At 57.3% G+C, this 19,682-nt stretch overlaps 1 protein-coding gene across 1 annotated transcript in view; it reads right to left on the bottom strand.

Moving 5' to 3' along the window:
- Window positions 1-4,497: 4,497 nt before the first annotated feature.
- Window positions 4,498-19,682, bottom strand: part of SBF1 (SET binding factor 1) — a 145,502-nt gene continuing 130,317 nt past the window's right edge. Inside the window, 19 exon segments of the mRNA XM_074942775.1 lie at window positions 4,498-6,825; window positions 6,827-6,910; window positions 7,251-7,382; window positions 7,485-7,572; window positions 7,803-8,017; window positions 8,287-8,397; window positions 9,315-9,548; window positions 10,933-11,063; window positions 11,161-11,287; window positions 11,482-11,667; window positions 11,781-11,882; window positions 14,388-14,564; window positions 14,961-15,145; window positions 15,969-16,046; window positions 16,442-16,534; window positions 17,719-17,856; window positions 18,005-18,201; window positions 18,442-18,649; window positions 19,182-19,321. Coding sequence (XP_074798876.1) covers window positions 6,754-6,825; window positions 6,827-6,910; window positions 7,251-7,382; window positions 7,485-7,572; window positions 7,803-8,017; window positions 8,287-8,397; window positions 9,315-9,548; window positions 10,933-11,063; window positions 11,161-11,287; window positions 11,482-11,667; window positions 11,781-11,882; window positions 14,388-14,564; window positions 14,961-15,145; window positions 15,969-16,046; window positions 16,442-16,534; window positions 17,719-17,856; window positions 18,005-18,201; window positions 18,442-18,649; window positions 19,182-19,321 — 2,698 coding nt within the window. The 3' untranslated portion in view covers window positions 4,498-6,753.

Here is a 19,682-nt window from a genome sequence, read left to right as displayed (position 1 = left end):
TTTATGTGTATATCTGAGGTACAAAGTTTTAAAATGACTGCCTTTTCCTCCCTGCTGTTTTTCTGAGTAATTCCGGGTGTACTGTCATCTCTCTGTCAAAACTTTTATATTGTAAAACTGATGCTGGTGGGTTTTGGTTATTTTGTTTGGGGGTTTTTTTGGTAAAAAAAGAAAACAAGAAAAAACCACGTCTGCATCTCTCTCTGTTGTCAGTTTTAGGTTGTAAATTCCAACTATCAATAAAAACTCAAAAGTCTCACTGAGCGCGGTGGATTTCTCAAGCCCCAGGTGCGCTCTGCTCTCTCGACCTTCTCATGTTGCACATTTTGCACCCAGACTTGCCGGTAATCTCCCCAGTCCTGGCCTCCTGTTAGTGTAAACTGCTCGTTTTGGAAACTCTGAATCCGACCAAGGAAATGATACAGCATGTGTTCAGGCAGTGGGCCTACCCTTTGTTTCTTTGTACTGTGTTTTATCCTTGGGGTCTCCGGTGATGGGTTGGGGAGCTCTGCAATCAACTGACCTCACTGGCTGTGAACAGGGCGGCTGCATTCCCACCCTCCCATGCAGCATGGAGCGTTGCATGGTATTAGCTGGTGCAGAGTCCGTGATGCGACTCCTAGAGTTCCCAGCCTCAGTACGCACCGTGGCTTGGTGCATTGTTAAGTGCACAGCTTAGAAATCAGTTTATCACCACCTGCTGGGTCCTGAAGGAAATTGCAGTGGTCTGGTCATACACTCCGTGGCTTTCAACCTTTTTCCATTGGTGGCCCACTTGGGAACGCTTAAGCAGGCTGGAAACCACTGCTGTGGTGGTGGTGGGGGGGGGGGTGTTAATACTGTTTTTAGTTGGTGTGAAATGAATGGCCTAGAGCAGGGGAAGGTGATGGGAAGGGGAATTTTTAACACTTGCATAATCACCCCCTGGAGCTCAGCTGCACTGAGAGTTGGTGGCAGCAGGTGCTTAGTAGAATTGTTTTTAAAGAATCAGACATGAGAACTCACAATCACATATTTTTACAACTAACCACCCCCATTGGTTAGTGGTTGGATGACAAGAAACTTCTCCGAGGAACAGGTTACTCCTCACTATTGTTCAATTCCTCACCCTGGAACCTGTTACATCAGGGTTGATTTATCTGCGATTTTGGCTTATACCCCTGCCAAGGAACCCAGGAACTGCCAGGCTGGGTCAGACCGAATCACCATCTCCAGCAGTAGCAGCTGCCTCGGACAGTGTTTCAACCAGTGAATCCATGAACTCCAACCCTGCCTGCAAGGTTCTGGCTTGGGAGTCACCTAATTGGAATCAACATGAGCAAGCACTCAAAGAAAAACAATTGTGACCCTCTCCTGACTTGTTCTTTGAGATGTGTTGCTCACGTCCCTTCCAAGAGCCAACCGCCTCCCCTCTGTCAGAACAAAACCAGCAGTGGGTTGGCAGGGGCCTATATATGGTGCCATGAAGGCACGACTCCAGGGGCTGCCTGGACCAACCTGACTTGTACTGCTAGGGGAAAAAACCTTCAGGCAGCTGCGCACACACACACACACACCCCTACTTGGAATGGACATGGAGTAACACATTTTGAAGAACAACAGTTATGAGAGGTAGGTAACTGGTTTTTCCTCTCCTATCCCTTGTGCATATTTAGCAGATTAAGCAGAGGGTTAAGTGAACATGACAATAGCTAGGCTTCTTTCCTGATCAGTTAATTTACAACCCAGCAACATAGGAGTATGAAACATTGTCTCTGCAAAGTGTAACTTTAGTGGGGGAGGGTTGATCATGAAACTTTGATCTCCTCCAAAATGCCAAGCCGGTGATACATCCAAGCCTGGCTTTAAACTTTCTAACCTTCACACTCTGTTCCAAGGTATTTTTGGGCTAATGATTTTTAATAGTTTAGCAGAGAGACAGGGCAGAACCAGTGGTCTTACAAGTGAGCCAAGGGTCTGAGCAAATCAACTTAAGAGCTCAATCCATTTAGTTTAAAGAGAAGGTTGATTTGATTAATCTGTAAGTACAGATGGGCTCTTCCATCTAGCAGAGGATCTAACCCTATCTAAATGCTGGAAGCTGAAGCTAGACAAATTCAGACTGGAAATAAAGTGTTAATTTGTAACCATTAGAATAATGTACCATGGGTCCTGGTGGATTCTTCATCCCTGGCAATTCTAAAAATCAAGGTTAGATGTTCTTCTAAAAGCTCTGCTCTAGGAATCATCATGGGGCAGGTCTGGATGATCACAATGGTCTCTCCTGGCCTTGGAATCTATAAATCACATACAGGCCATGTTCTACTCCTTGCTCTTTCTTTGTGCACCTCACGTTGTCAGCAGTGGGCGTTCTCTGGGGAAGTAAAGTCCTAAATTAGTAGCTTGGCCCCCAGACCAGACTTAAAAATAAAATTCAGCTCTCTCTGCTGGGCACTCAGCAACCAAGCCTCTCACCAAAGAGATTTAAGCTCTAGAATTAGAGGGACCAGCAGAGTCCTCCCACATCCACCATGCTCTCTGGCATTGCTCTGATTTCACTTCCCAACTTTGTGGGGAGGTGGAGATGTAGGAAGGGGCCTTTCCCTGCCTACAGAAGCAAGCATCCCATTTTGCATCTGGTTCTTTTACTGCCTTGAAGCAAAACCTCACACCGCTGGACTTGGGTCAAACCAAGTAGATCTGTGGTTGCCCTTTTCCTTTTTCAGTTTCCTCACCCTGGGAAAGTAACACAGGCACCAAGGCGTGAGATTTGCCTGCCACCCAGTACTCTACTCCTGCTTACTGAATCCAATACCTGGGGAATTAAATGCTTCCAGATAGTTTAAATAAAGCATGGCTGTGGCACTCTGATTCTGGAGAGAGTGCGTGCTGCTGAATGGAAGGAAATCGGTGACAGAGCTCAAACCTCCAGCCCATTGAGGTAGAGCATTAGTTCTTTTGGATTTCAAAATTAATGAGCCCTTAGTTGTCTAAGAAAGATATTCACCAACTGGGTGAATATCTCCTTGGAAATCTAGACGGCAAACATGGGAGCACCTTGTACTAGAAATGGTCACTTTCCATCCTGAACATTCCTGTAACCTTAAAGATGCAAAAGTAGGCATCTGAGATTGAGAGCTCCAACCTGGAGCAATTGTGTTTCCCAAGAGCAATGTTATATTATGTTCAGCTTGTGCATAGACCAAAGCAGTATCTTCAGGATGAGAAAACATCAGGAATAAAATCCAATTAATTGCCCTGAAACGCAAGAATCCACCATTATCCCTCTTGGACTCAGAAGACCATCCTCCCATAGTCTTAAAGGAAGGATCGTGATACCATATTGAGTGTGTAATCCACAAGCCATAGGGATACAAAGCCCAAGAGACAAACTTCTGCTAACAGGTCTCTTGAGGGGGGGAAAAAGGAAGTGCAGCTGAGCCAAGAGACGTTTTGTAGCAGAAATATTCAGGCAGCTACAAAGCTAATCCAAAGAAGAATGGCTCCACCCTGGAGCGGACAGCAGGAGTAGAAAAGCTGGACCTGGAGGAAAACCTCAATAGAGTAGTCCAAGCTTTGCTCTAAGAACACAGGGTTCAGAGACCTGGATAGCAGAAACTGAGCAGTTCTGAGTCATTCTGCATTGAAATACTATGAACGTGACTAACTGGGTGATAAGTGCTTGGGCATCCTCAGACGACTCTGCAGGACTAAGCTGCCACGGTAACAGATGCAGCTCTGTGGCGATGCTACGGTCCAGCATCTGACCTCTTGGAGTTAGAACATCTCTCATGGGGTCAAGTATCTCAAAATGCTTCCTTCTGCTTCTTCTTTGTAGGGATGGAGAACAAGACCAGGCCTCATGGGACTGATCCATGACACCGATTGATCCAGGTGATATTTAGATGCCATGGCCAGCCGCAAAGATTGCAGCTTTTGGGTGCTGACACCTCCGCCTATTGAGGGGGAAGTACACACTATAGAGCCTCTTTACGGGTGCATCCAGTGTCCAAACAGAGAATATGGCAAGACCAAGACGCACACAAATCCTGGGTGGGAGACGTTTGCTGGCAGCTGAGGCCAAATGAGTTATATAAGGGGAGCCGGGGATGCACCTTTTACACCCACTGTTCTGTATTGGATTCCTGGTGGACATGAACCCCCATAACAGGTCTGTTCCTACCCACAGTTCTGGGGCTTGTGACTCAGGAGTGGAGCACATACAAAAGCAATGTCATGAGGGAGAGCACAGGAGAGGAGCAGGGTGATGCTCTGGTTACTGCCAACACAGCAGAGACAGAGGGATTGTTTGAAATGACGAATACAAACCTGCACAACAAGACAAGCAGTGAGCACTCTGCTCCCTCTCTAGCCCCAAACACTGCAGGTGCACCTTGAGCTGGACTCTCCCCACCAGCCTGGGAGTCATGTGTGAACAATGGGGAGGCCATGTGAGGGAATCGCTTCTGGAACGGCCCATGTGCCATGCAGCCCAAGCGAATATGCATATTAATTTTTTATTAAATTCAGTTAGTTCTCTCTTTATATAACAACATTTTCCCTCTAGGCACAATACAATACAAGGACTCTGTTTGGTTGACACAATGTACAGAAACTTCAATAATCTACAACTGCTCCGGGAAGTTACAAAAACCTCCCTGTTGCACCAGCTACCTGCCACTGCCATTATCATACAGGGAAAGGAAGAGGGGACCCTGGGGTTAAGACTGTACAAAGAGCTCTGCACTGAAATAAAACATGGTATTCCTTTAAAAACAAGACAGGTAGAACGGTCAGCCACCCTGGCTTTGAGCAGCAGGAGGGGGGAGGGAAAGGGCAGGTCCCAGGCCCAAGGAGCAATGGCAGGAAGGTGGTGAACTCTAACCGATGGGGGGTGCTACCGAGGCCAGGTACGGTCTCGTGTGAACAGGCAGCTCCTTAGCCCCAGGGGACCACACGCAGGTGCCCGCTGGGTTTGGGACAAGCACACGGCTCTAGCATGTGAGCTGCTGGGGGCTTAGCTTGCCATGGTGCAAACAGGGGGAGGATAAAGGATTTGTTTCTGTACCAGAGATGCCATCGCCTCAGTCTCATGATTCCACCTTTGCACTGACAATAAGTTACAGCAGGAAGCGGGCTGGGGAGGGCAGCGGGGCTGGGCTCAGTGGAGGTGCTAGAGAGCAGGGGCTGAAGTACAAGCTTGTCCCTGGTACACAGCTCAGGTGGGGTCAGGAGCTGAGCCCTGAACACCCCAGCACGATGGCTCTGTTGCACTCTGGGGATCTCAAGGAGCTGAGGTCAGCCCCCATGGAGGCTGGGGCACATCCCAGCTCAGAGTGGAGGCCTCGCTCTGCAGCTGGCGTACAGTGGCTGCATGGAGATTTGCCGCCGCATGCCATGGGGCTGGGGCTGCAGCGATCCAAGCACAAGCTGTAGCGGCTGGGGCTGCAAAGCAGGGGAGAGCCCCGAGAGCTGACAGAGAAAAGGCAGCAGCTCTATGCTGTGATCTCCAAGCTCGGGCCACGTGGCTGGCGAGCCCCAAGCAAGGCTGGTAGGTGAGGGGCTCATGCCACACTGCTCCTGTGGACAGTCCCTGTGACTGGCCTTGTTATCCTGTTCTACCACTCGCCCCAGGGAGCCTCTCTGGGAGCAACGGCCCCGCCAGAACCCAGCCACACAGCATCCTCTCCCCACAGTCACTGCAAGGAGAGGGAGGGGGGCTCCAGGGCTGTGCCAGAGCCAAGTCCCATGACAGCAGGCGGGACATGGCTGGGTCAAGAAGGTCCCAGGCCTCAGTCTCCCCCCTCCCCTGCTAGGGGCAGACCAGAAGAGGGGCTGACTCTAAAGCTACAATACTGCTAATGAGAGACCACCCATCCCACCAGAGCAGGACAGGGAGGAGGCCCCTCTTCCCCCCAGGCTGGGATAGCCAGGCAGCCCTCACTGGTGCCCAGACACTGCCAGCGGAGATCGTGCCTGTCCCCAGGGCGGGATCTGGCCCAGTTGCTGGACTTGGGGTGGGCAGGATGGTCCCAGCGCTCTCAGCCTCCTGTCCATGGAGCTCTCTTCTGGCCTGGCTGGGCAGGCTAACCCTGAGCTCACAAGGGCTGGGCCAAGCGCCCCAAGGGGCTGGCGGCAGGTCAGCAGAGCACAGTCTGGGTCATGTGGATTTACAGACTGGATGTGCAAGTTCACGGGCAGCTCTTGGGAGTGCAGAGGGGTAACCGGGGAAAGCTCCGGCTGCTCCCCAATGGCACAGGGTGGGGGTGGCGGGTTCAATGCACAGCACCTCCTGGAGCCTCTCCCAGCAACGGGCCAGAAAAACCCCACGGCAGCATTCACAAGAGAACCAGAGCACTGCTCAGACAAACGCCGTGTCCTGCCAGGGGTGGGAGCCAGGACCCGAGGCCCATGTCCTGCCAGGGGTGGGAGCTGTGCTGCCCAGCCGGGGACCCGAGGCCAGTGTCCTGCCAGGGGTGAGAACCGGTAATTATGTGGCTCAGACAGGCTTAGTGGGGGTTGTAAGAATGGCTCCCCACTGCCCCAGCCTGACACTTCAATGCAATTAGTTCCTGCACTGGACAGTTCCTACCATAGTGTAACAGACTGATCCTGCCCTGACCCCTGCTTCTGTCCTTGAGCACGCAGGGGGCCTGGGGCTTTGCGGTATGATGTGCCCCTGGCAGTGGGGGAGAGTCAGGCCTCCGGCCACCTCCTCCTCAGTCAGTCAGACCTGGGCCAGCTCAGGTGCTAACCCTGGGCATTGCCTCTGCTTCACGCGCCAGGGCCCGGGGGCTCGGTGCCTGGAACGGGGGCTGCTGCTGAGCCAGGCTCACGCGTCCGACAAGCAGCTCTGGATGCGGTCGATCCACTGCTGGGCCAGCTGCACGTCCTGGGCACAGAAATTGTAAACTCGTTTCGTCGTCTTCAGCTACAGGGAGAAAAGACGAGAGCTGAGGCTGGGTGTCCGCCGGGGGGCGGGAGAGGCAGCCCAGGCTGCTGGGGTCCCGGGTCCCCACCTGGGGAGATGGGCAGGCAGGACTGGCTGGAGGCTGGCACCTTCCTGGATACCCAACTTGGCTCCAGCCGGAGTTGGCAAGTGCCTGGCACAGTCTGTACTCCCGCGGGCAGCACAGCCCAGGAGTCCAGGCCTTGCTGTCCAACGCAGAACTGGTGCCCAGCTGCCTTGGCCCTGGCCCAGCCCCAGCCAGCATCACCCCCCCATCCCGCCCCCGGCACCGAGATCCAGCTTCTCTGGGCTGGGGACTCACGTCGAAGAAGGCCTTCTCCTCCACTGTCTTGGGGGCCCCCATGGTGGGGGTGCCAGGGACGATAGACTCCACTTCTGCCAGGTCAATGACCCCTTTGCACTCCGTGTCATTCCGGTTGTCATAGTACCGCAGCTGCAAGGAAAGGTACCGTGCGTCAGCCAGTGCCCGCTGCCCCAGAGTCCGAGCTATTCCCCTTGTCCAGCAGCTCGGCCCATTTCTCAGCCCCTCCAGTACCTGATGTTTGGTTTTATCCAGCACGAACCAGCGGGGCTTCCAGGGCTTCATGAAGGCTCCTTTCTTGTAGAGCGTCCCCTCGTAGGACCTGCGGGCAGCCAGACAGCGGGTTAGCGCCTCACTGCTGGACTCCGGCGGGCGAGAGCCCAGTGGGGATGGACCAACGGGTTCAGCTCCCAGCAGCCAGAGATTGAATCAGCTGAGCTGCAGAGGGCTGGTCCCATGGGACCCACACCCCACCCCAAGCAATAGGGCTCACTGCTGACCACAGGGGCCTGGCCTGGCCGTCTCCCCCCAGGCAGCCAGAGCGCCCTTCACCTGTTCTCGCTCTCCGACATCTGGAACTGGCTGTAGAGGTTGCTGGTGCTCTTGCGGCCCCCCTGCTTCCCACTGGACGGGGTGGAGGTGCTGCTGGTGTCGCTGTCCAGGCTGAGGTTGAGGGTGGAGCCCACGCCACTCTCCTGCAGGTAGACCCCCAGCGAGCGCCGGTGGGGCAACAGGCTGGAGGACATCAGCAGGGAACTGGACGCCATCTGCAGAGCACAGAGCAGGGAAATGAGGGCACGGGACCCACCCACCCCCACTGGCGCTGTCTCATCATCACGAGAGCCACTGAGCCTGGGCACAGGGCACTGTCAGCCCCTCCTCGGCCACGCAGGCAGCTGGGGGCAGAGCCAGGAGCCCTAGGCAAAGTGCCGGAGCAAGCGGGAATTTGGGCAGCTCAGGCACCACGGCTCCCGGCTCCTCCCAGCCCAGCACCTGGCTCTCAGGACCCTGTCACACGGACAGCTCAGAGACCTACCCTGCTGACCTCCTGCCGGGTCTCCGTGCGCTGGGAGGCTTTGACCTTGTCCCACGCGTCCTTCCAGCACTCCGGCACCTGGCCCAGCTCCGCCTCCAGGTTGTGCAGCTCCTGCAGGAGGAGTCAGAGGTTATTCTGCAGAAGGGGAAAGACACCACACCCCCGCCCTGCCCCAGGAATTCAGGAGCTGTGACCACACATGCTGCGCACAGACGATCCCTGCCAGGAGTGATCAGAGACTGGAGTGGGGAGGAGATGGCATGGGCAGTGTCTCAGTGCAGATGGGAGTGCCGGGGGGCTCTGCAAGGGGCCTGCTGGGAGCAGTGGTTGATCCAGCCCGGTGGTGTGGGTTTCTGCCTGGCACACCCACCCCGTGAATACTGCGTGCAGATCTGGTCGCCCCAGCTCAGAAAAGATTTATTAGAATTGGAAAAGGTGCAGAGACAGCAACAAAAATGGTTCAGGGGCTGGAACGGCTTCCACGTGAGGAGAGAGGAACAAGGCGGGGACTGTTCAACTTAGAAAAAGGATGACAAGGGGGGATACAACAGAGGCCTATAAAATCCATGAATGATGTGGAGAAAGTGAACCAGGAAGTGTTATTTACCCCTACACGTAACACACAAACCAGGGGTCTCCCATGACTTTAACAGGCAGCAGGTTTAAAACAAACACAAGGAAACATTTCTTCACACAACACACAGTCAGCCAGTGGAACTTGTTGCCAGGGCCAGAAGTATAACAGGGTTCAAAAAAATTTAGATCAATGTTCCTGGAGGACAGGTTACTATTAGCCAAGATAGTCAGGGATGCAACCCCATGCTCTGGGTTTCCCTAAGCCTCTGACTGCCAGAAACTGGGAATTGGCGACAGGGGATGGATCACTCGATAAATTGCCCTATTCTGTTCATTCCCTCTGGGACTCCTGGCACCGTCTGTTGTCGGAAAACAGGACACGGCTAGACGGACCCAGTCTGGGTGTTCTATGTTCTCATTTGGGGAGGCCCCCTCCCCCACGCCACACACACCTCCAGCAGCTTGGAGATGGCATCGGGCTCCACTCGGCTGCGGTTGTCGTAACACGGCCAGATGATTTTGCGCTTGGTCTGTGGGGCACTGGAGTCCTGCCGATCTACCTCCTCCACTTGCTCTGGCTGCCCCTGCACCAGCTCCCAGTCGTAGGAGGGGCCCTCGGACAGGACCTCCTGGGTGTAGTAGTCCCACACCTTCAGGTTGGAGATGTTACTGTAGGGCCTCAGCACCTAAGAAACAGGCCGGGAAGTGCTCAAGCAGGGCCTTGCAGCCCCCCGGCGCTACAGGGAACAGCCCCAAGGCCACAGTGGCCAGAAAGGCAGTGAACTGTGCTGCCCGGCTGGGGATCCAGCAGCAGGAGGGGGTCCCAAAGGGCCGGCATCTTTGGAAAGCAAGTCATCCCCATGTGGTTCTGCCGAACCCTGGACAGACTCTGGCTCCAGGCCAGCATGTTAGGCACCTGCTCCCCATGCTGCAGCATGCCCCCCACCCCCGGCTCAAGATCACATTGTGGTGCACAGGCCAGAGGCAGAAACGGCAGAGCAGGCTCCCAGCCTGGCTGGCCATCCTGGGCCTCTCTGTACTTTGCCCAGCTGGTACTCAGTGCCCAGAGCACAGCTGTAACGGCAGCCTGTTCTACACGGGCTCCTAAACAGCTTGAATCTGGGCCCTTGATGGCCCGCACGCTGCTCCTCATTAGGTTGGACAGGGGAGTGTTGCTGAGGGCTGCTTAGTGAGCACCCTTAGGCACCAGCCGGCCAGGTGACCGACTTCCTGCATGTCCCACCAAGTTAAAACCAGGCCCTACGGTGAGAACAATGGGGTCACTTTGCAGCTGTGCATGCAGGGCAGGGCCAGTGAGCAAGCACAAGTGCCTTCTGGCAGTCACACCGGTGTAAGAATCGGGTCCTTGACAGAGGCGGAGAGATGAGAAGTGGAGCCCTTCCCTCAGAAAACGCTGGTTAGACTGCGTCCAGTCATTCCACCGGAACATGTCGATTGTGTCCCAACTCTGGAGGGAAACCAAGGCACCAGGCTGGCCGGCCAGGCTTCCACCAGCCGGAGCAAACGAAAACATTCCATTTGGGTTCATAGATTACGTCGTCTCCCAATTTCAGAGGGCTGACTCCATTCCTAGTGCTCAGGGGTGGTCATATAGCTGTCCCCAGCCCCGTAGCAGGGCAATCCTGCAACCCCAGCTGGTTAAACCCGCTGACTTTGCTGCTTCCCAAGTCCCTTCCCCACATGGCCCCAGGAGGGTTTGCTTTTCACTCGGGATGCCCCTGGAGATTAGCAATATACCCCACAGCCACATGGAGGTGCGGCCTGAGAAGACCAGGGTCCTTCAATGGGGATCAGGCTGCACTGGATATTGGGATCCCTGGTCTCTGTACTCGAGAGGAAGGGCACTGCTATCTCCTCCATTTCAGGCTGACTGGGGCCCCCCTGGGAAAGGCGAGGTTGGGCCCCTGTCCTGTGTCACTCCCAGAGCTGGGCTGCCTCGTTCCCTCCAAGCAGTGGGGTGGAGGGAGGTCTCCGTGGATTGTGCACTGGGCTGTGGGAGGCAAAGGTTATGTCTGGCCCTGGCGTCTCCGGCCAGCCAAGCAGGCTCACCTCACCATCCTCGGGGGCGTACATGTAGTTGAAGAAGATGGGGGTTTTCTTGTTCAGCCGGTCGATGTAATCCCAGATGGACTTGTAGACCTGCTGGCTCTTCCGCTCGCCCTTCTCCTCATACAGGAGGCCTATGGGGGGGGGGGGGGGGGGGGGGGAGAGAGAGACCGACCGCTTAGCTGACAGAACTGCCCATTGGTGATGGGGCCCGGGGCCCAGATCCCTTACCCAGCTCGATCCGCTCGTAGTCCGAGTCCAGCAGGAAGGTGCGGAAGCGATTGGAGACGTAGTGGTAGCTGAGGAACTTCAGGTAGTACTGGGTGAACTCAAACTCCATGGGGAACTGGAGGTGGATCTGCAGAGAGACGAGCATATAGCCAAATGGACACCAGCCTCCACCTAGCAGAGCACTGGTGGGGCAGCCCCCGCTGGATCTGCAGCTCCATGCAAGGCATGGGCTGGCTCTATACCTGGGTTCCACTGGCCAGAGGCCCAGGACACAGGTTAACCCTGCGCTGAGATCCGACACCCCAGCTGCTCAGAGCTCACCTGATGGACACAGTCCAGGAACTGCAGGAAGACAGGAGCGAAGCCGCTGCTCTGAGCGGCGAGGGTCTGGGCTCCGCGGTGGCTGAAGCGGTGTCCAAAGGACAGCCACTCCTTCTCAACGAGGAGCCGGAAGCCCTCCATTGTCCGGTAGTAGGGGTCTGACAGCAGCTGCACCAGGGACACCACCTGCAGGAGGGAGGAGGCCAGAGTCATGGCCCACAGGGGCTGGGACCTCAAGCCAGCAGCTGGGAGAGAGGCCAGATCATACCAGCCGGTTGCTGCAGGGCTCTGACTCCTACCTGCGTGGTGATATCCCAGCCATCCTCCAAACTGACCAGCACAGAGGAGCCTGTATCCAGCAGCTCCACCACCAACACGGAGATCTGCAGGATCTTGTGGATCTGCAGACACAGCACAAGAGGTTAACTAGACATCGACGGGGGGAATTCAGGGCTGGCCCTGAGCAGGGGACAACAGGGGAACAGCCTTTCCCAGAAGGCTGGTGAGCTTGGCAGGCCAGAGCCTCTGAAGTACATATGGGGAGGTGGTACATGACCGGAGTCAGACCCTACTGTCGCACACAACAGTGAAGTGTCTGCCAGGCTCGGACTGACCAGTCCCCTGTACCTGAGGAGACTGCAGGGCAGGAATGGGGCTGCGAAGGGAATAGAATGACCCCAAACCCAGAGAGCTGTGTGTGAATGAAACTCTCACGCCACACCCCTCCACTCAAAGCGAGCAGCCCTCAGCAACACTCCCCTGTCCAACCTAATGAGGAGCAGCGTGCGGGCCATCAAGGGCCCAGATTCAGGCTGTTTAGGAGCCCGTGTAGAACCCCTCTCCCCCAGGTAGATGTGCAGGCGCTGACTGGAGCCGGACATCCAGAGCACAGGGGGAGAGGGAATGGCTCCACTCAGACATATGGGTCCCTGCCCAAACGCCAATACCAGACTCACCAAGAACCTGGGCTGGCCTCGGGCAGACAGCACTTGTCTCAGGGCCCAGGCGATTGGGCCGTGCAGTCCCTACTGCCAAGAGGAGAGTCGGACACAAGATCTGACCATGTGTGTGCCTAGAGGCCCAGAGCAGAGACAGTGCCTAGCCTCTGTCCAGCCCCAGCATGCACAGGGCACATGGCAGTCAGCATCTGGATCCCCGCACAGAGGCCCAGAGAGCATCTAGCTGTGGGAGCTTGGCCAGATCTGCGACAGAGGTCTCTGGAGCCAGCCAGTCCCAGCAGCTTTGCTCTTGGGAGAGCTTCCACCAGCAGGTCCCTTCCTGGACTGGAGGGCGTGTACCTAGCCAGACTGGAGTCGGCAGGAACCCCATACTCACCAGCACGTGGGTGCATGCACTGACTAGAAAGGACCGTTGGATCATCTACTCTGAGCTCCCGTATAGCCCAGGGTGTTAAATCTCTCCCAGCTATGTGTGTACTGACTCCAAGAGCCTGTGTTTTGGGAAAGCTCCTTCCAGAGACATCCAGTCTGGATCTGAGGACACCAACGGAACGAGAACCCAGCACTTCCCGTAGTAGCTTGTTCCAGGGGTTAATCCCCCTCACTCACTGTTCAAAATAGTGCACTATTTCTACTTGGAGGGTGTCTGGCTCCCATCGCTTCTTGTTCTGCCTTTCCCATTAGATCAAAGACGCTGTTAGAGCCTGGCATCTTCTCCCCAAGAAGGGTCTAATCAGCACAATCGTTTCACCTCTTGTTCTTTTTTGACAAGCTGAACAGATTGAGCTCCATAAGTCTCTCACTGTCAGGCATTTTCTCCAGCCCTGCAATCATTTTTGTGGCTCTTCTCTGCACCCTCTACAATTTTCCAGCAACCTTTTAAAAATGTGGACCCCAGAACTGGACCTAGTATCCTAGGAATGGTCTCACCAGGGCCATGTACAGAGGTAAAATCACCTCCCTGCTCGGAGTCTCTGCTCCCAGCATCGCACTGGGAATTCACACTGCGTTCCTTGTCCACTACGACCCCTAGCTCCTTTCCAGAAGCCAGGCCCCACTCTGCACGTGAGGCCCACATTCCTTGGTCCTAGGTGTGTAACTCTGCCATTAGCTGTATTTAAACACATTTTGAATGGGCCCAGCTTCTCAAGCGATCCCGATCGCCCTTCTCATTGTGACACAGCACTCTACCGCTGTCACCCACCAGTTTCACCAGATCACTGGGGAAACGTTGAATAGTATCTGCTTAGGACCGATCCCTGCCGGGCCGCACTGGAACCACCACATTCCATGACAGTTCCCACTGACAGCTCTGAGATGGCGCCAAGCACTCTCCCTCCGGCACATGGCTGGCTGTATGTTGGACACAATGTACAATCCTGCTCAGGATCTAACTGATCGCCGTCTGTGGGGCTGGGAAGGAATGTTCCCCCATGTCAGACTGGCAGAGACCTTGGGGGTTTCCTCCTTCCCCTGCAGCCTAGGGTGTGGGTCACTTGCCAGGATCATCAGAGGGTATCTCCAATAATTCCCCACCATTGTGGGGGCCTCAGGCAGGGGTGGGCTTCAGTCCCTCCTAGTCTCTCTGCCCGTAGCATACCATAGGCTAGTCTCCTGAAATACCTCGGGAGAATTTTGGCTGGCAGGCTCACAGTGCAGGTGCTGGTGTCCTGGATAGACTGGAGGTCAGACGAGATGATTTGGTCCCTTCTGGCCATAAACCCTATGACTGACTCAAAACTGGCAAGATGCTTGGATCCTGCCCCAGTGACCCAGCAACTAACCCTCACCCCTTGCCTTGGGGCTCCTGTGACATACACCAGCAACTGCCCTCAAGCACCAGCTCCCCTCACACTGTAGGATCCCAGGTGTGGAGACAGATCTGGCCCTGGGTCTGCGCGACAGCCCTTGTCCTACACTGCCCAGCCCAAGACCCAGTGCACTGACCTGGGACAGCCATTCGGACTCCTCCAGGGTCCGCAGGTACGTGAGGCTGGGGTCTGTTGAGGGGCTGCCGGGCACACAGGCCTTTATCAGCTTCTTGAAGCTGGCCTTCACCTGTCGCACGTCAAACACTTCGATGGGCACTACCTCCCAGTGCTGCAACGGGTCTGGCTTCGCTCCCTGGGCAGAGGGTGAAAGTGGCAGCCCAGGTGAACACACAGTGGGCAGCACTAGGCCCATTCCCGTTTGCCCACCCTTCCCTTCACGGAGCCCCTGTTTTGCAGCGGGTTCCCCACACCACTCCTGGGCTTTGCCTAGGAACAGCTGTAGCTGCACTGATCGCTCTGGGGCGCTGTCCAGGGGGAGCCTGGCTGCCGGGCTGTGAGCCCAGAGGGGGTTTGTCGCTGGAGTGGGCCTCCTTTCCCTACACCGGTCCTGGCTGCAGGGGGGACGCCTCCCATGAAGCTACCACTCCTCCCCGACAGTCCCCAGCAGCTCCACACATTGAGCACCTTCTGCTGCTGACAGCTCAGACAGTTCCCTGCCCCACTTGCTTCCTGGTCACTGGGCCATTACCTTCAGCTGCGACTTGTCCCCAATGATGTAGAGGGAGGCCCGGTGCTGGCGCAGGAAGCTGGCCTCAGAGGGGGCCCCGTTGTGCTGAGCGCTCAGCAGGTCCTTCCCAGCCAGGCGGGACCCAATTTCCATGTTCAAGACGTAGCTGCTCATGCGTCCGCTGGCCCGGATGCTGCCCCACTTGCCTGCAAGAGAGGGCAAGGTCATTGCCACGGCCCACTCAGCTGGCTCCCAGGCCTCATGGCCTCCGGCCTGCCCTGTCACCTTCTGCCTTCTCCCAGATATCCAGCTCAGGGGGCAAGCAGCTCTCCTCCTTGAGACACCCTCGCTGAGCTGCTCCGGCCCCCAGCCCAGATTCCATGTGCACTCGGGGGATCAGATTTGCTTCTCACTCCCCTGACTTGCCAGCATGTGGATTTGGGCAGCTGGGGCCCGCCAGGGTCAGAGGCTCTGGAGCCTTTGTCCTTCCCACAGGCACTGCTGAGATTACCCTCTCTGGACAGACGCCCTGCCTTGCCCAGCCCCCACTGGCTCAGCGAGCGGCACCAATCTGCCCGTGGCACTGCGGGGCCCTTGGTGGCTGCTCCGGGGGATTCTCCCCTTGTCCCTGTGCACTGCACCCCCCTCCCTTGACCAGATAACCCCTGCCCCCGGTACCCAAGCACTGGCAGTTGTGTGAGGTGCCTAAAGCAAACCTGAGAGCCTGTTCCAGGATCAGCTGGGGGCCGCACTTACCTGCGGCACCAGGAACTGCGGTAAGACAAGCCATTCAGTGATAAGTAAGACAAGCCATTCAGTGATAAGTGATAAGTAAGACAAGCCATATCAGGCTGCAGGGAGTCGTTAGCGTGCAGCAGCTCATTAGCTTACCCTTTTGATTGGGGGGATTGGGGGAGGGTGTTACTGGGACGTGTGGTTAGTCATGTGAAGGGTGTGGTGTTACATGGGGCAATCAGTCACATGACCATGGTTAGCGCCCGGCAGGTTAGGCGGATGACAGTACAGTACCTCGGGGACTTTCGCGGCCCTTCACCGATGCACCCTTGGGGGTGGACAGAGTGACCACCCTAGCTCTGGGACCTAGCACTGAGAAAGTACAGGACGAAAGGAGTCTTACCACGGGCGGCAGACCATGCGCATCACCCCGAGCCGCACTCACTGGGGACAGGCTGCTGAGCTGGGAGGGAAGGGGTGGGGTTGGAGGAGTGGTGCCCCAGGGGTGAGATGGAGCGAGCAGCACAATGAATGGTATGAATGAGGTGACCCCGGCCCACTGTGCTCCCAGGTGATCCGAGTGCCAGAGGCTGGGCACCCCCCCGAGCAGTGAGGACAGGCCCATCTCCTCGCAGGGCTGCCCCCTATGCTCTGCGAACCCTGGGGAAGCAAAGGTGAAGCATCTACTCTACAGCCAGCTGCCTTGGCCTGGCGGCCTCTCAGGCGAGGGCCCTGCGGGGCAGGGAGCTACGCCCGGCGTTCCTCACCTCCTCGGCTAATAGTGCCTGGCCCATCGTCCTTCCCTCCCATCACCTGCTTCATGAGCGATCCCAGCTTGGGCTGCCTCTTGTCGGAAGAATCTGTAGCACCAACAAAACACCAGCTTTTGGCCTTGCTGTTCGTCCCCCCAGCATCTCCTCTGCCCCCAGCAACGCGCCCCGCTGGGGGGAGAGGGAGAGAAAGCAAGCAGAAGAGGCAGCGCCCGGGGCTGGAATCCACAGCAGGGATGAGCCAGAGGCCAGAGCATGGGGCAGGGTCCCACGCTGCAAGGCAGCTCTAGCAGTGGGCTCTGGTCACTTGCTGCCAGACAATACACCGCACATGCCCTCCCTGGGTGCACCACCCAGCTCTGCCCCATCCCCTCCCCCAAAGCAGATACACCCTCCACTCTCGCTGGAGCCTCTCCCCACACTGCTCCAGGCTACCTTCCGCCCACCGCCCCTCCACTCAGCAGCAGCTCGCCAGGATGCGGGGTTGGAGGGGCTCCCAGCTATGTCTGGCCCTACAGAGTTGCCTGCAGGCCCCCCCCACCCTCATTCCAAAGCAGACTGGGAGCCGTGGAGGAGTCTGGCCAATGGGCTCCCTCACCTCACTGGTCCCAGGCCATAGCCTGGGCTGCGCTGGGTGTGGGATGGTGCAGACAGGCGATGAATGGGGATGGAGCTTGGCGCAGGATGCAGGGCGTGGGTCAGCCCTGCTCTCCCAGCAGCAGGAGGAGGGAGGCAGGGGCAGGACAAGGAACAGGGGGCATGAGACTCACCTGAATATGCCGCTCAAAGCCCCAGCCGCTGGGTGCTCGGCCCTGCCATTCAAGCACAGTGCGGCCAGGAGGTGCTTGGACATCTCGCTGCTCACAGAATCCGTTCCTGCCATCCCCAACCCGCCCCAAAGCCCCCAGGGTGGGCCTGGTGCAAGGACTCAAATCAGCCAGCACTTGTAAGGGAGCCCCAGGGCTTAGGGCCTTCTGAGACCTGCCCCACACTGACAGTGCCTGGGCCCCACAGCCCCACAGGGAAAGGAGGGAGCAGGAGCTGAGCACAGCCCACTATGAACCCAAAGAGGTGCACTAAGGGGGCACTTTGGGGCTGGCAGAACCCCCCTGCAACAGCACAGCCCTGCCCGGCTCCCTGGCTGAGCTGGAAGGACACCAAAGCCAGAGGCCCGTTGACAGCACCAGCCCAGGAAGTGGGCATGCCCAGCCTGCTCCCTCCTCTCCCCACTGCGCTGTGGCCCCATGGCTGAGGTCTGACCCACGCCTCCTTACCTGCGCTGCTCATGTGCGCAGAGGTGAAGCCGCTGAGCGTATTGCGCCCGCTGGCGTCAGCGTAGTGCGGCATGGAGTTAATCACTGCCTGCAGGTACTTCTCCTGCTCCAGGCTGGTGGAGTCTGTTTGCGACGGGCCTGCAAGGACAGCCAGGGTGTCAGCAACACACAATCACCGCGCTGGGGGAGAACCTATCGGCCGGGGTGCTGCCGGCACGTTGCTACCGGAGATGGAGCATTCCCCGGGGGCACACGCAGCGCCCCCCAGTCACAGAGAGGCAGGCACCTGCAGTCGGGGTGTTCTGCGACTTGAAGAGGCCCACCACGCCCTTGCCATGCAGTCCCCCCGATCTCAGCAGCACGGCCTTGGTGCGGGAGTTCCTCCAGCAGACGACAGGGAAGCGGTTCTGGCGGTAGCACCGCGAGATCCTCTGGATGGTGTTGTCCTGGATGCTCTGCGGGACGATCAGCAGCCCGGGGTAACTGCAGGAGAGAGCACAGGCCATATGCCATGTCATGCCACACTAGGGGAATCACGCAGCAGGGAGGAAGGGGCTGCCCCCTGGACAGCCTGCTGTCCATGCGCCAGGTATCCGCCAGCCTTGCCCAGCCAGGTACCCGCCTCCAGCAGATGGCCCCCCCACACTGGGTACCCGCCTCCTACAGATGCTCCCCAACCCAGGTACCCACCTCTGGCAGATGCCCCCCATGTTAGGTACCCACCTCCGGCAGATGGCGTACATGCGGTTCACCGTGGAGATGCGGAAGGGCTCGTTCTTGGAGCGGGTGAGGCTGTTACTCAGCGTGCCCAGCCCCATCCTCTGATAGTCGCGGCAGCAGGCTCGCTCTACTACGTGGCTCATGGTCATCTTGTCTGAAGGTTTGATGATAGTGGAGGGGGTCAGGGTGCTCCTGTCTATCTCTTCAGACACTGCTCAGGCAGAGGGAAGAGGCGGGGTCAGGTCGCCCTGGAGGCCACAGCCCCGGCAGGGGCAGAGGGAGACTGGGGCCAGGGCACAGTCTGATGCACCCCAGGCCTGGCCTTGCTGCAGCGGTGACAGAAGGTGAGGGCACAGCTGCTCCGTACTGGGGTGCCAGTGTCATGGGACACTCAGGAACGGGCCAGGCGCTATGGGGACTGAACCCAGGAGCCTCTGGATGGAAGAGCAAGAGCCTCCACTGGCTGATCTAATCGCCTGGCTGGGTTCTGAGCTCCCAGGCTGCAGCAGCTCTGTGGCTTGGCACCAGAGGGGGACAGAGCCGGGCTGCGCTTGTGCGAGTGACAGCAGGTGACCAAGCCAGGCCACCTCATACTGCAGGGCAGACCCCAGCTCCTGGGTGCTCACAGAGCTAAGGAGACAGGCTGAGACGCCAATGCTCACCCACGAGGCACTGCCCCAAGAAGGCCCCCGCCCCCGGCTGCCCACGCAGGAGGCAGCCTGTTTGCCAGGGAAGCTCCCAACCTGAGATCTCATCCTCATCATCCTCCTGGAAGTGCTGGCTGCTGCGATGCTCCCAGGCAGGCGGTGTGTACTTCTTGCGGGTCACGTATTGGCGGCCAATGGTCTTCTTGGCATTCTTCACCAGGTTCTTGGAAAGCGTCCTGGAATGAGAGCAGAGGAGCGTGAGGCCAACCTGGTACCAGCCCCAGATCTGACACGCCATGGTGCGGCCACAGGGACCCTGCCCTCAAAGGGGGGCTCCAGAGACCTCACCCAGCCCAGCATGAGAGGGAGAGACCCCAACACTCAGTTAGACCATGAGCAAAGCAGAGGCAGGAGCGTCCCTTGGTGCCACCCACAGACATACTTGCACTAACCCTGCCACAGAGGGGCAGGGGAAACTACCCTCCCTAGCTCCAGCAGACTGGGGACCACCATGACAAGGCTCCCACCCAGGAGGACAGGATGGCCAGGCAGTTACCATGGGCCAGAGATGGGTGCCAAGAGACCAGTCGGCTCCTA

The sequence above is a fragment of the Natator depressus genome, chromosome 1 (assembly GCF_965152275.1).
Source record: "Natator depressus isolate rNatDep1 chromosome 1, rNatDep2.hap1, whole genome shotgun sequence".
NCBI lineage: Eukaryota > Metazoa > Chordata > Testudines > Cheloniidae > Natator > Natator depressus.
Note: the sequence above shows the minus strand (reverse complement) of the source record. Positions and strands in the feature narration are given on the sequence as shown.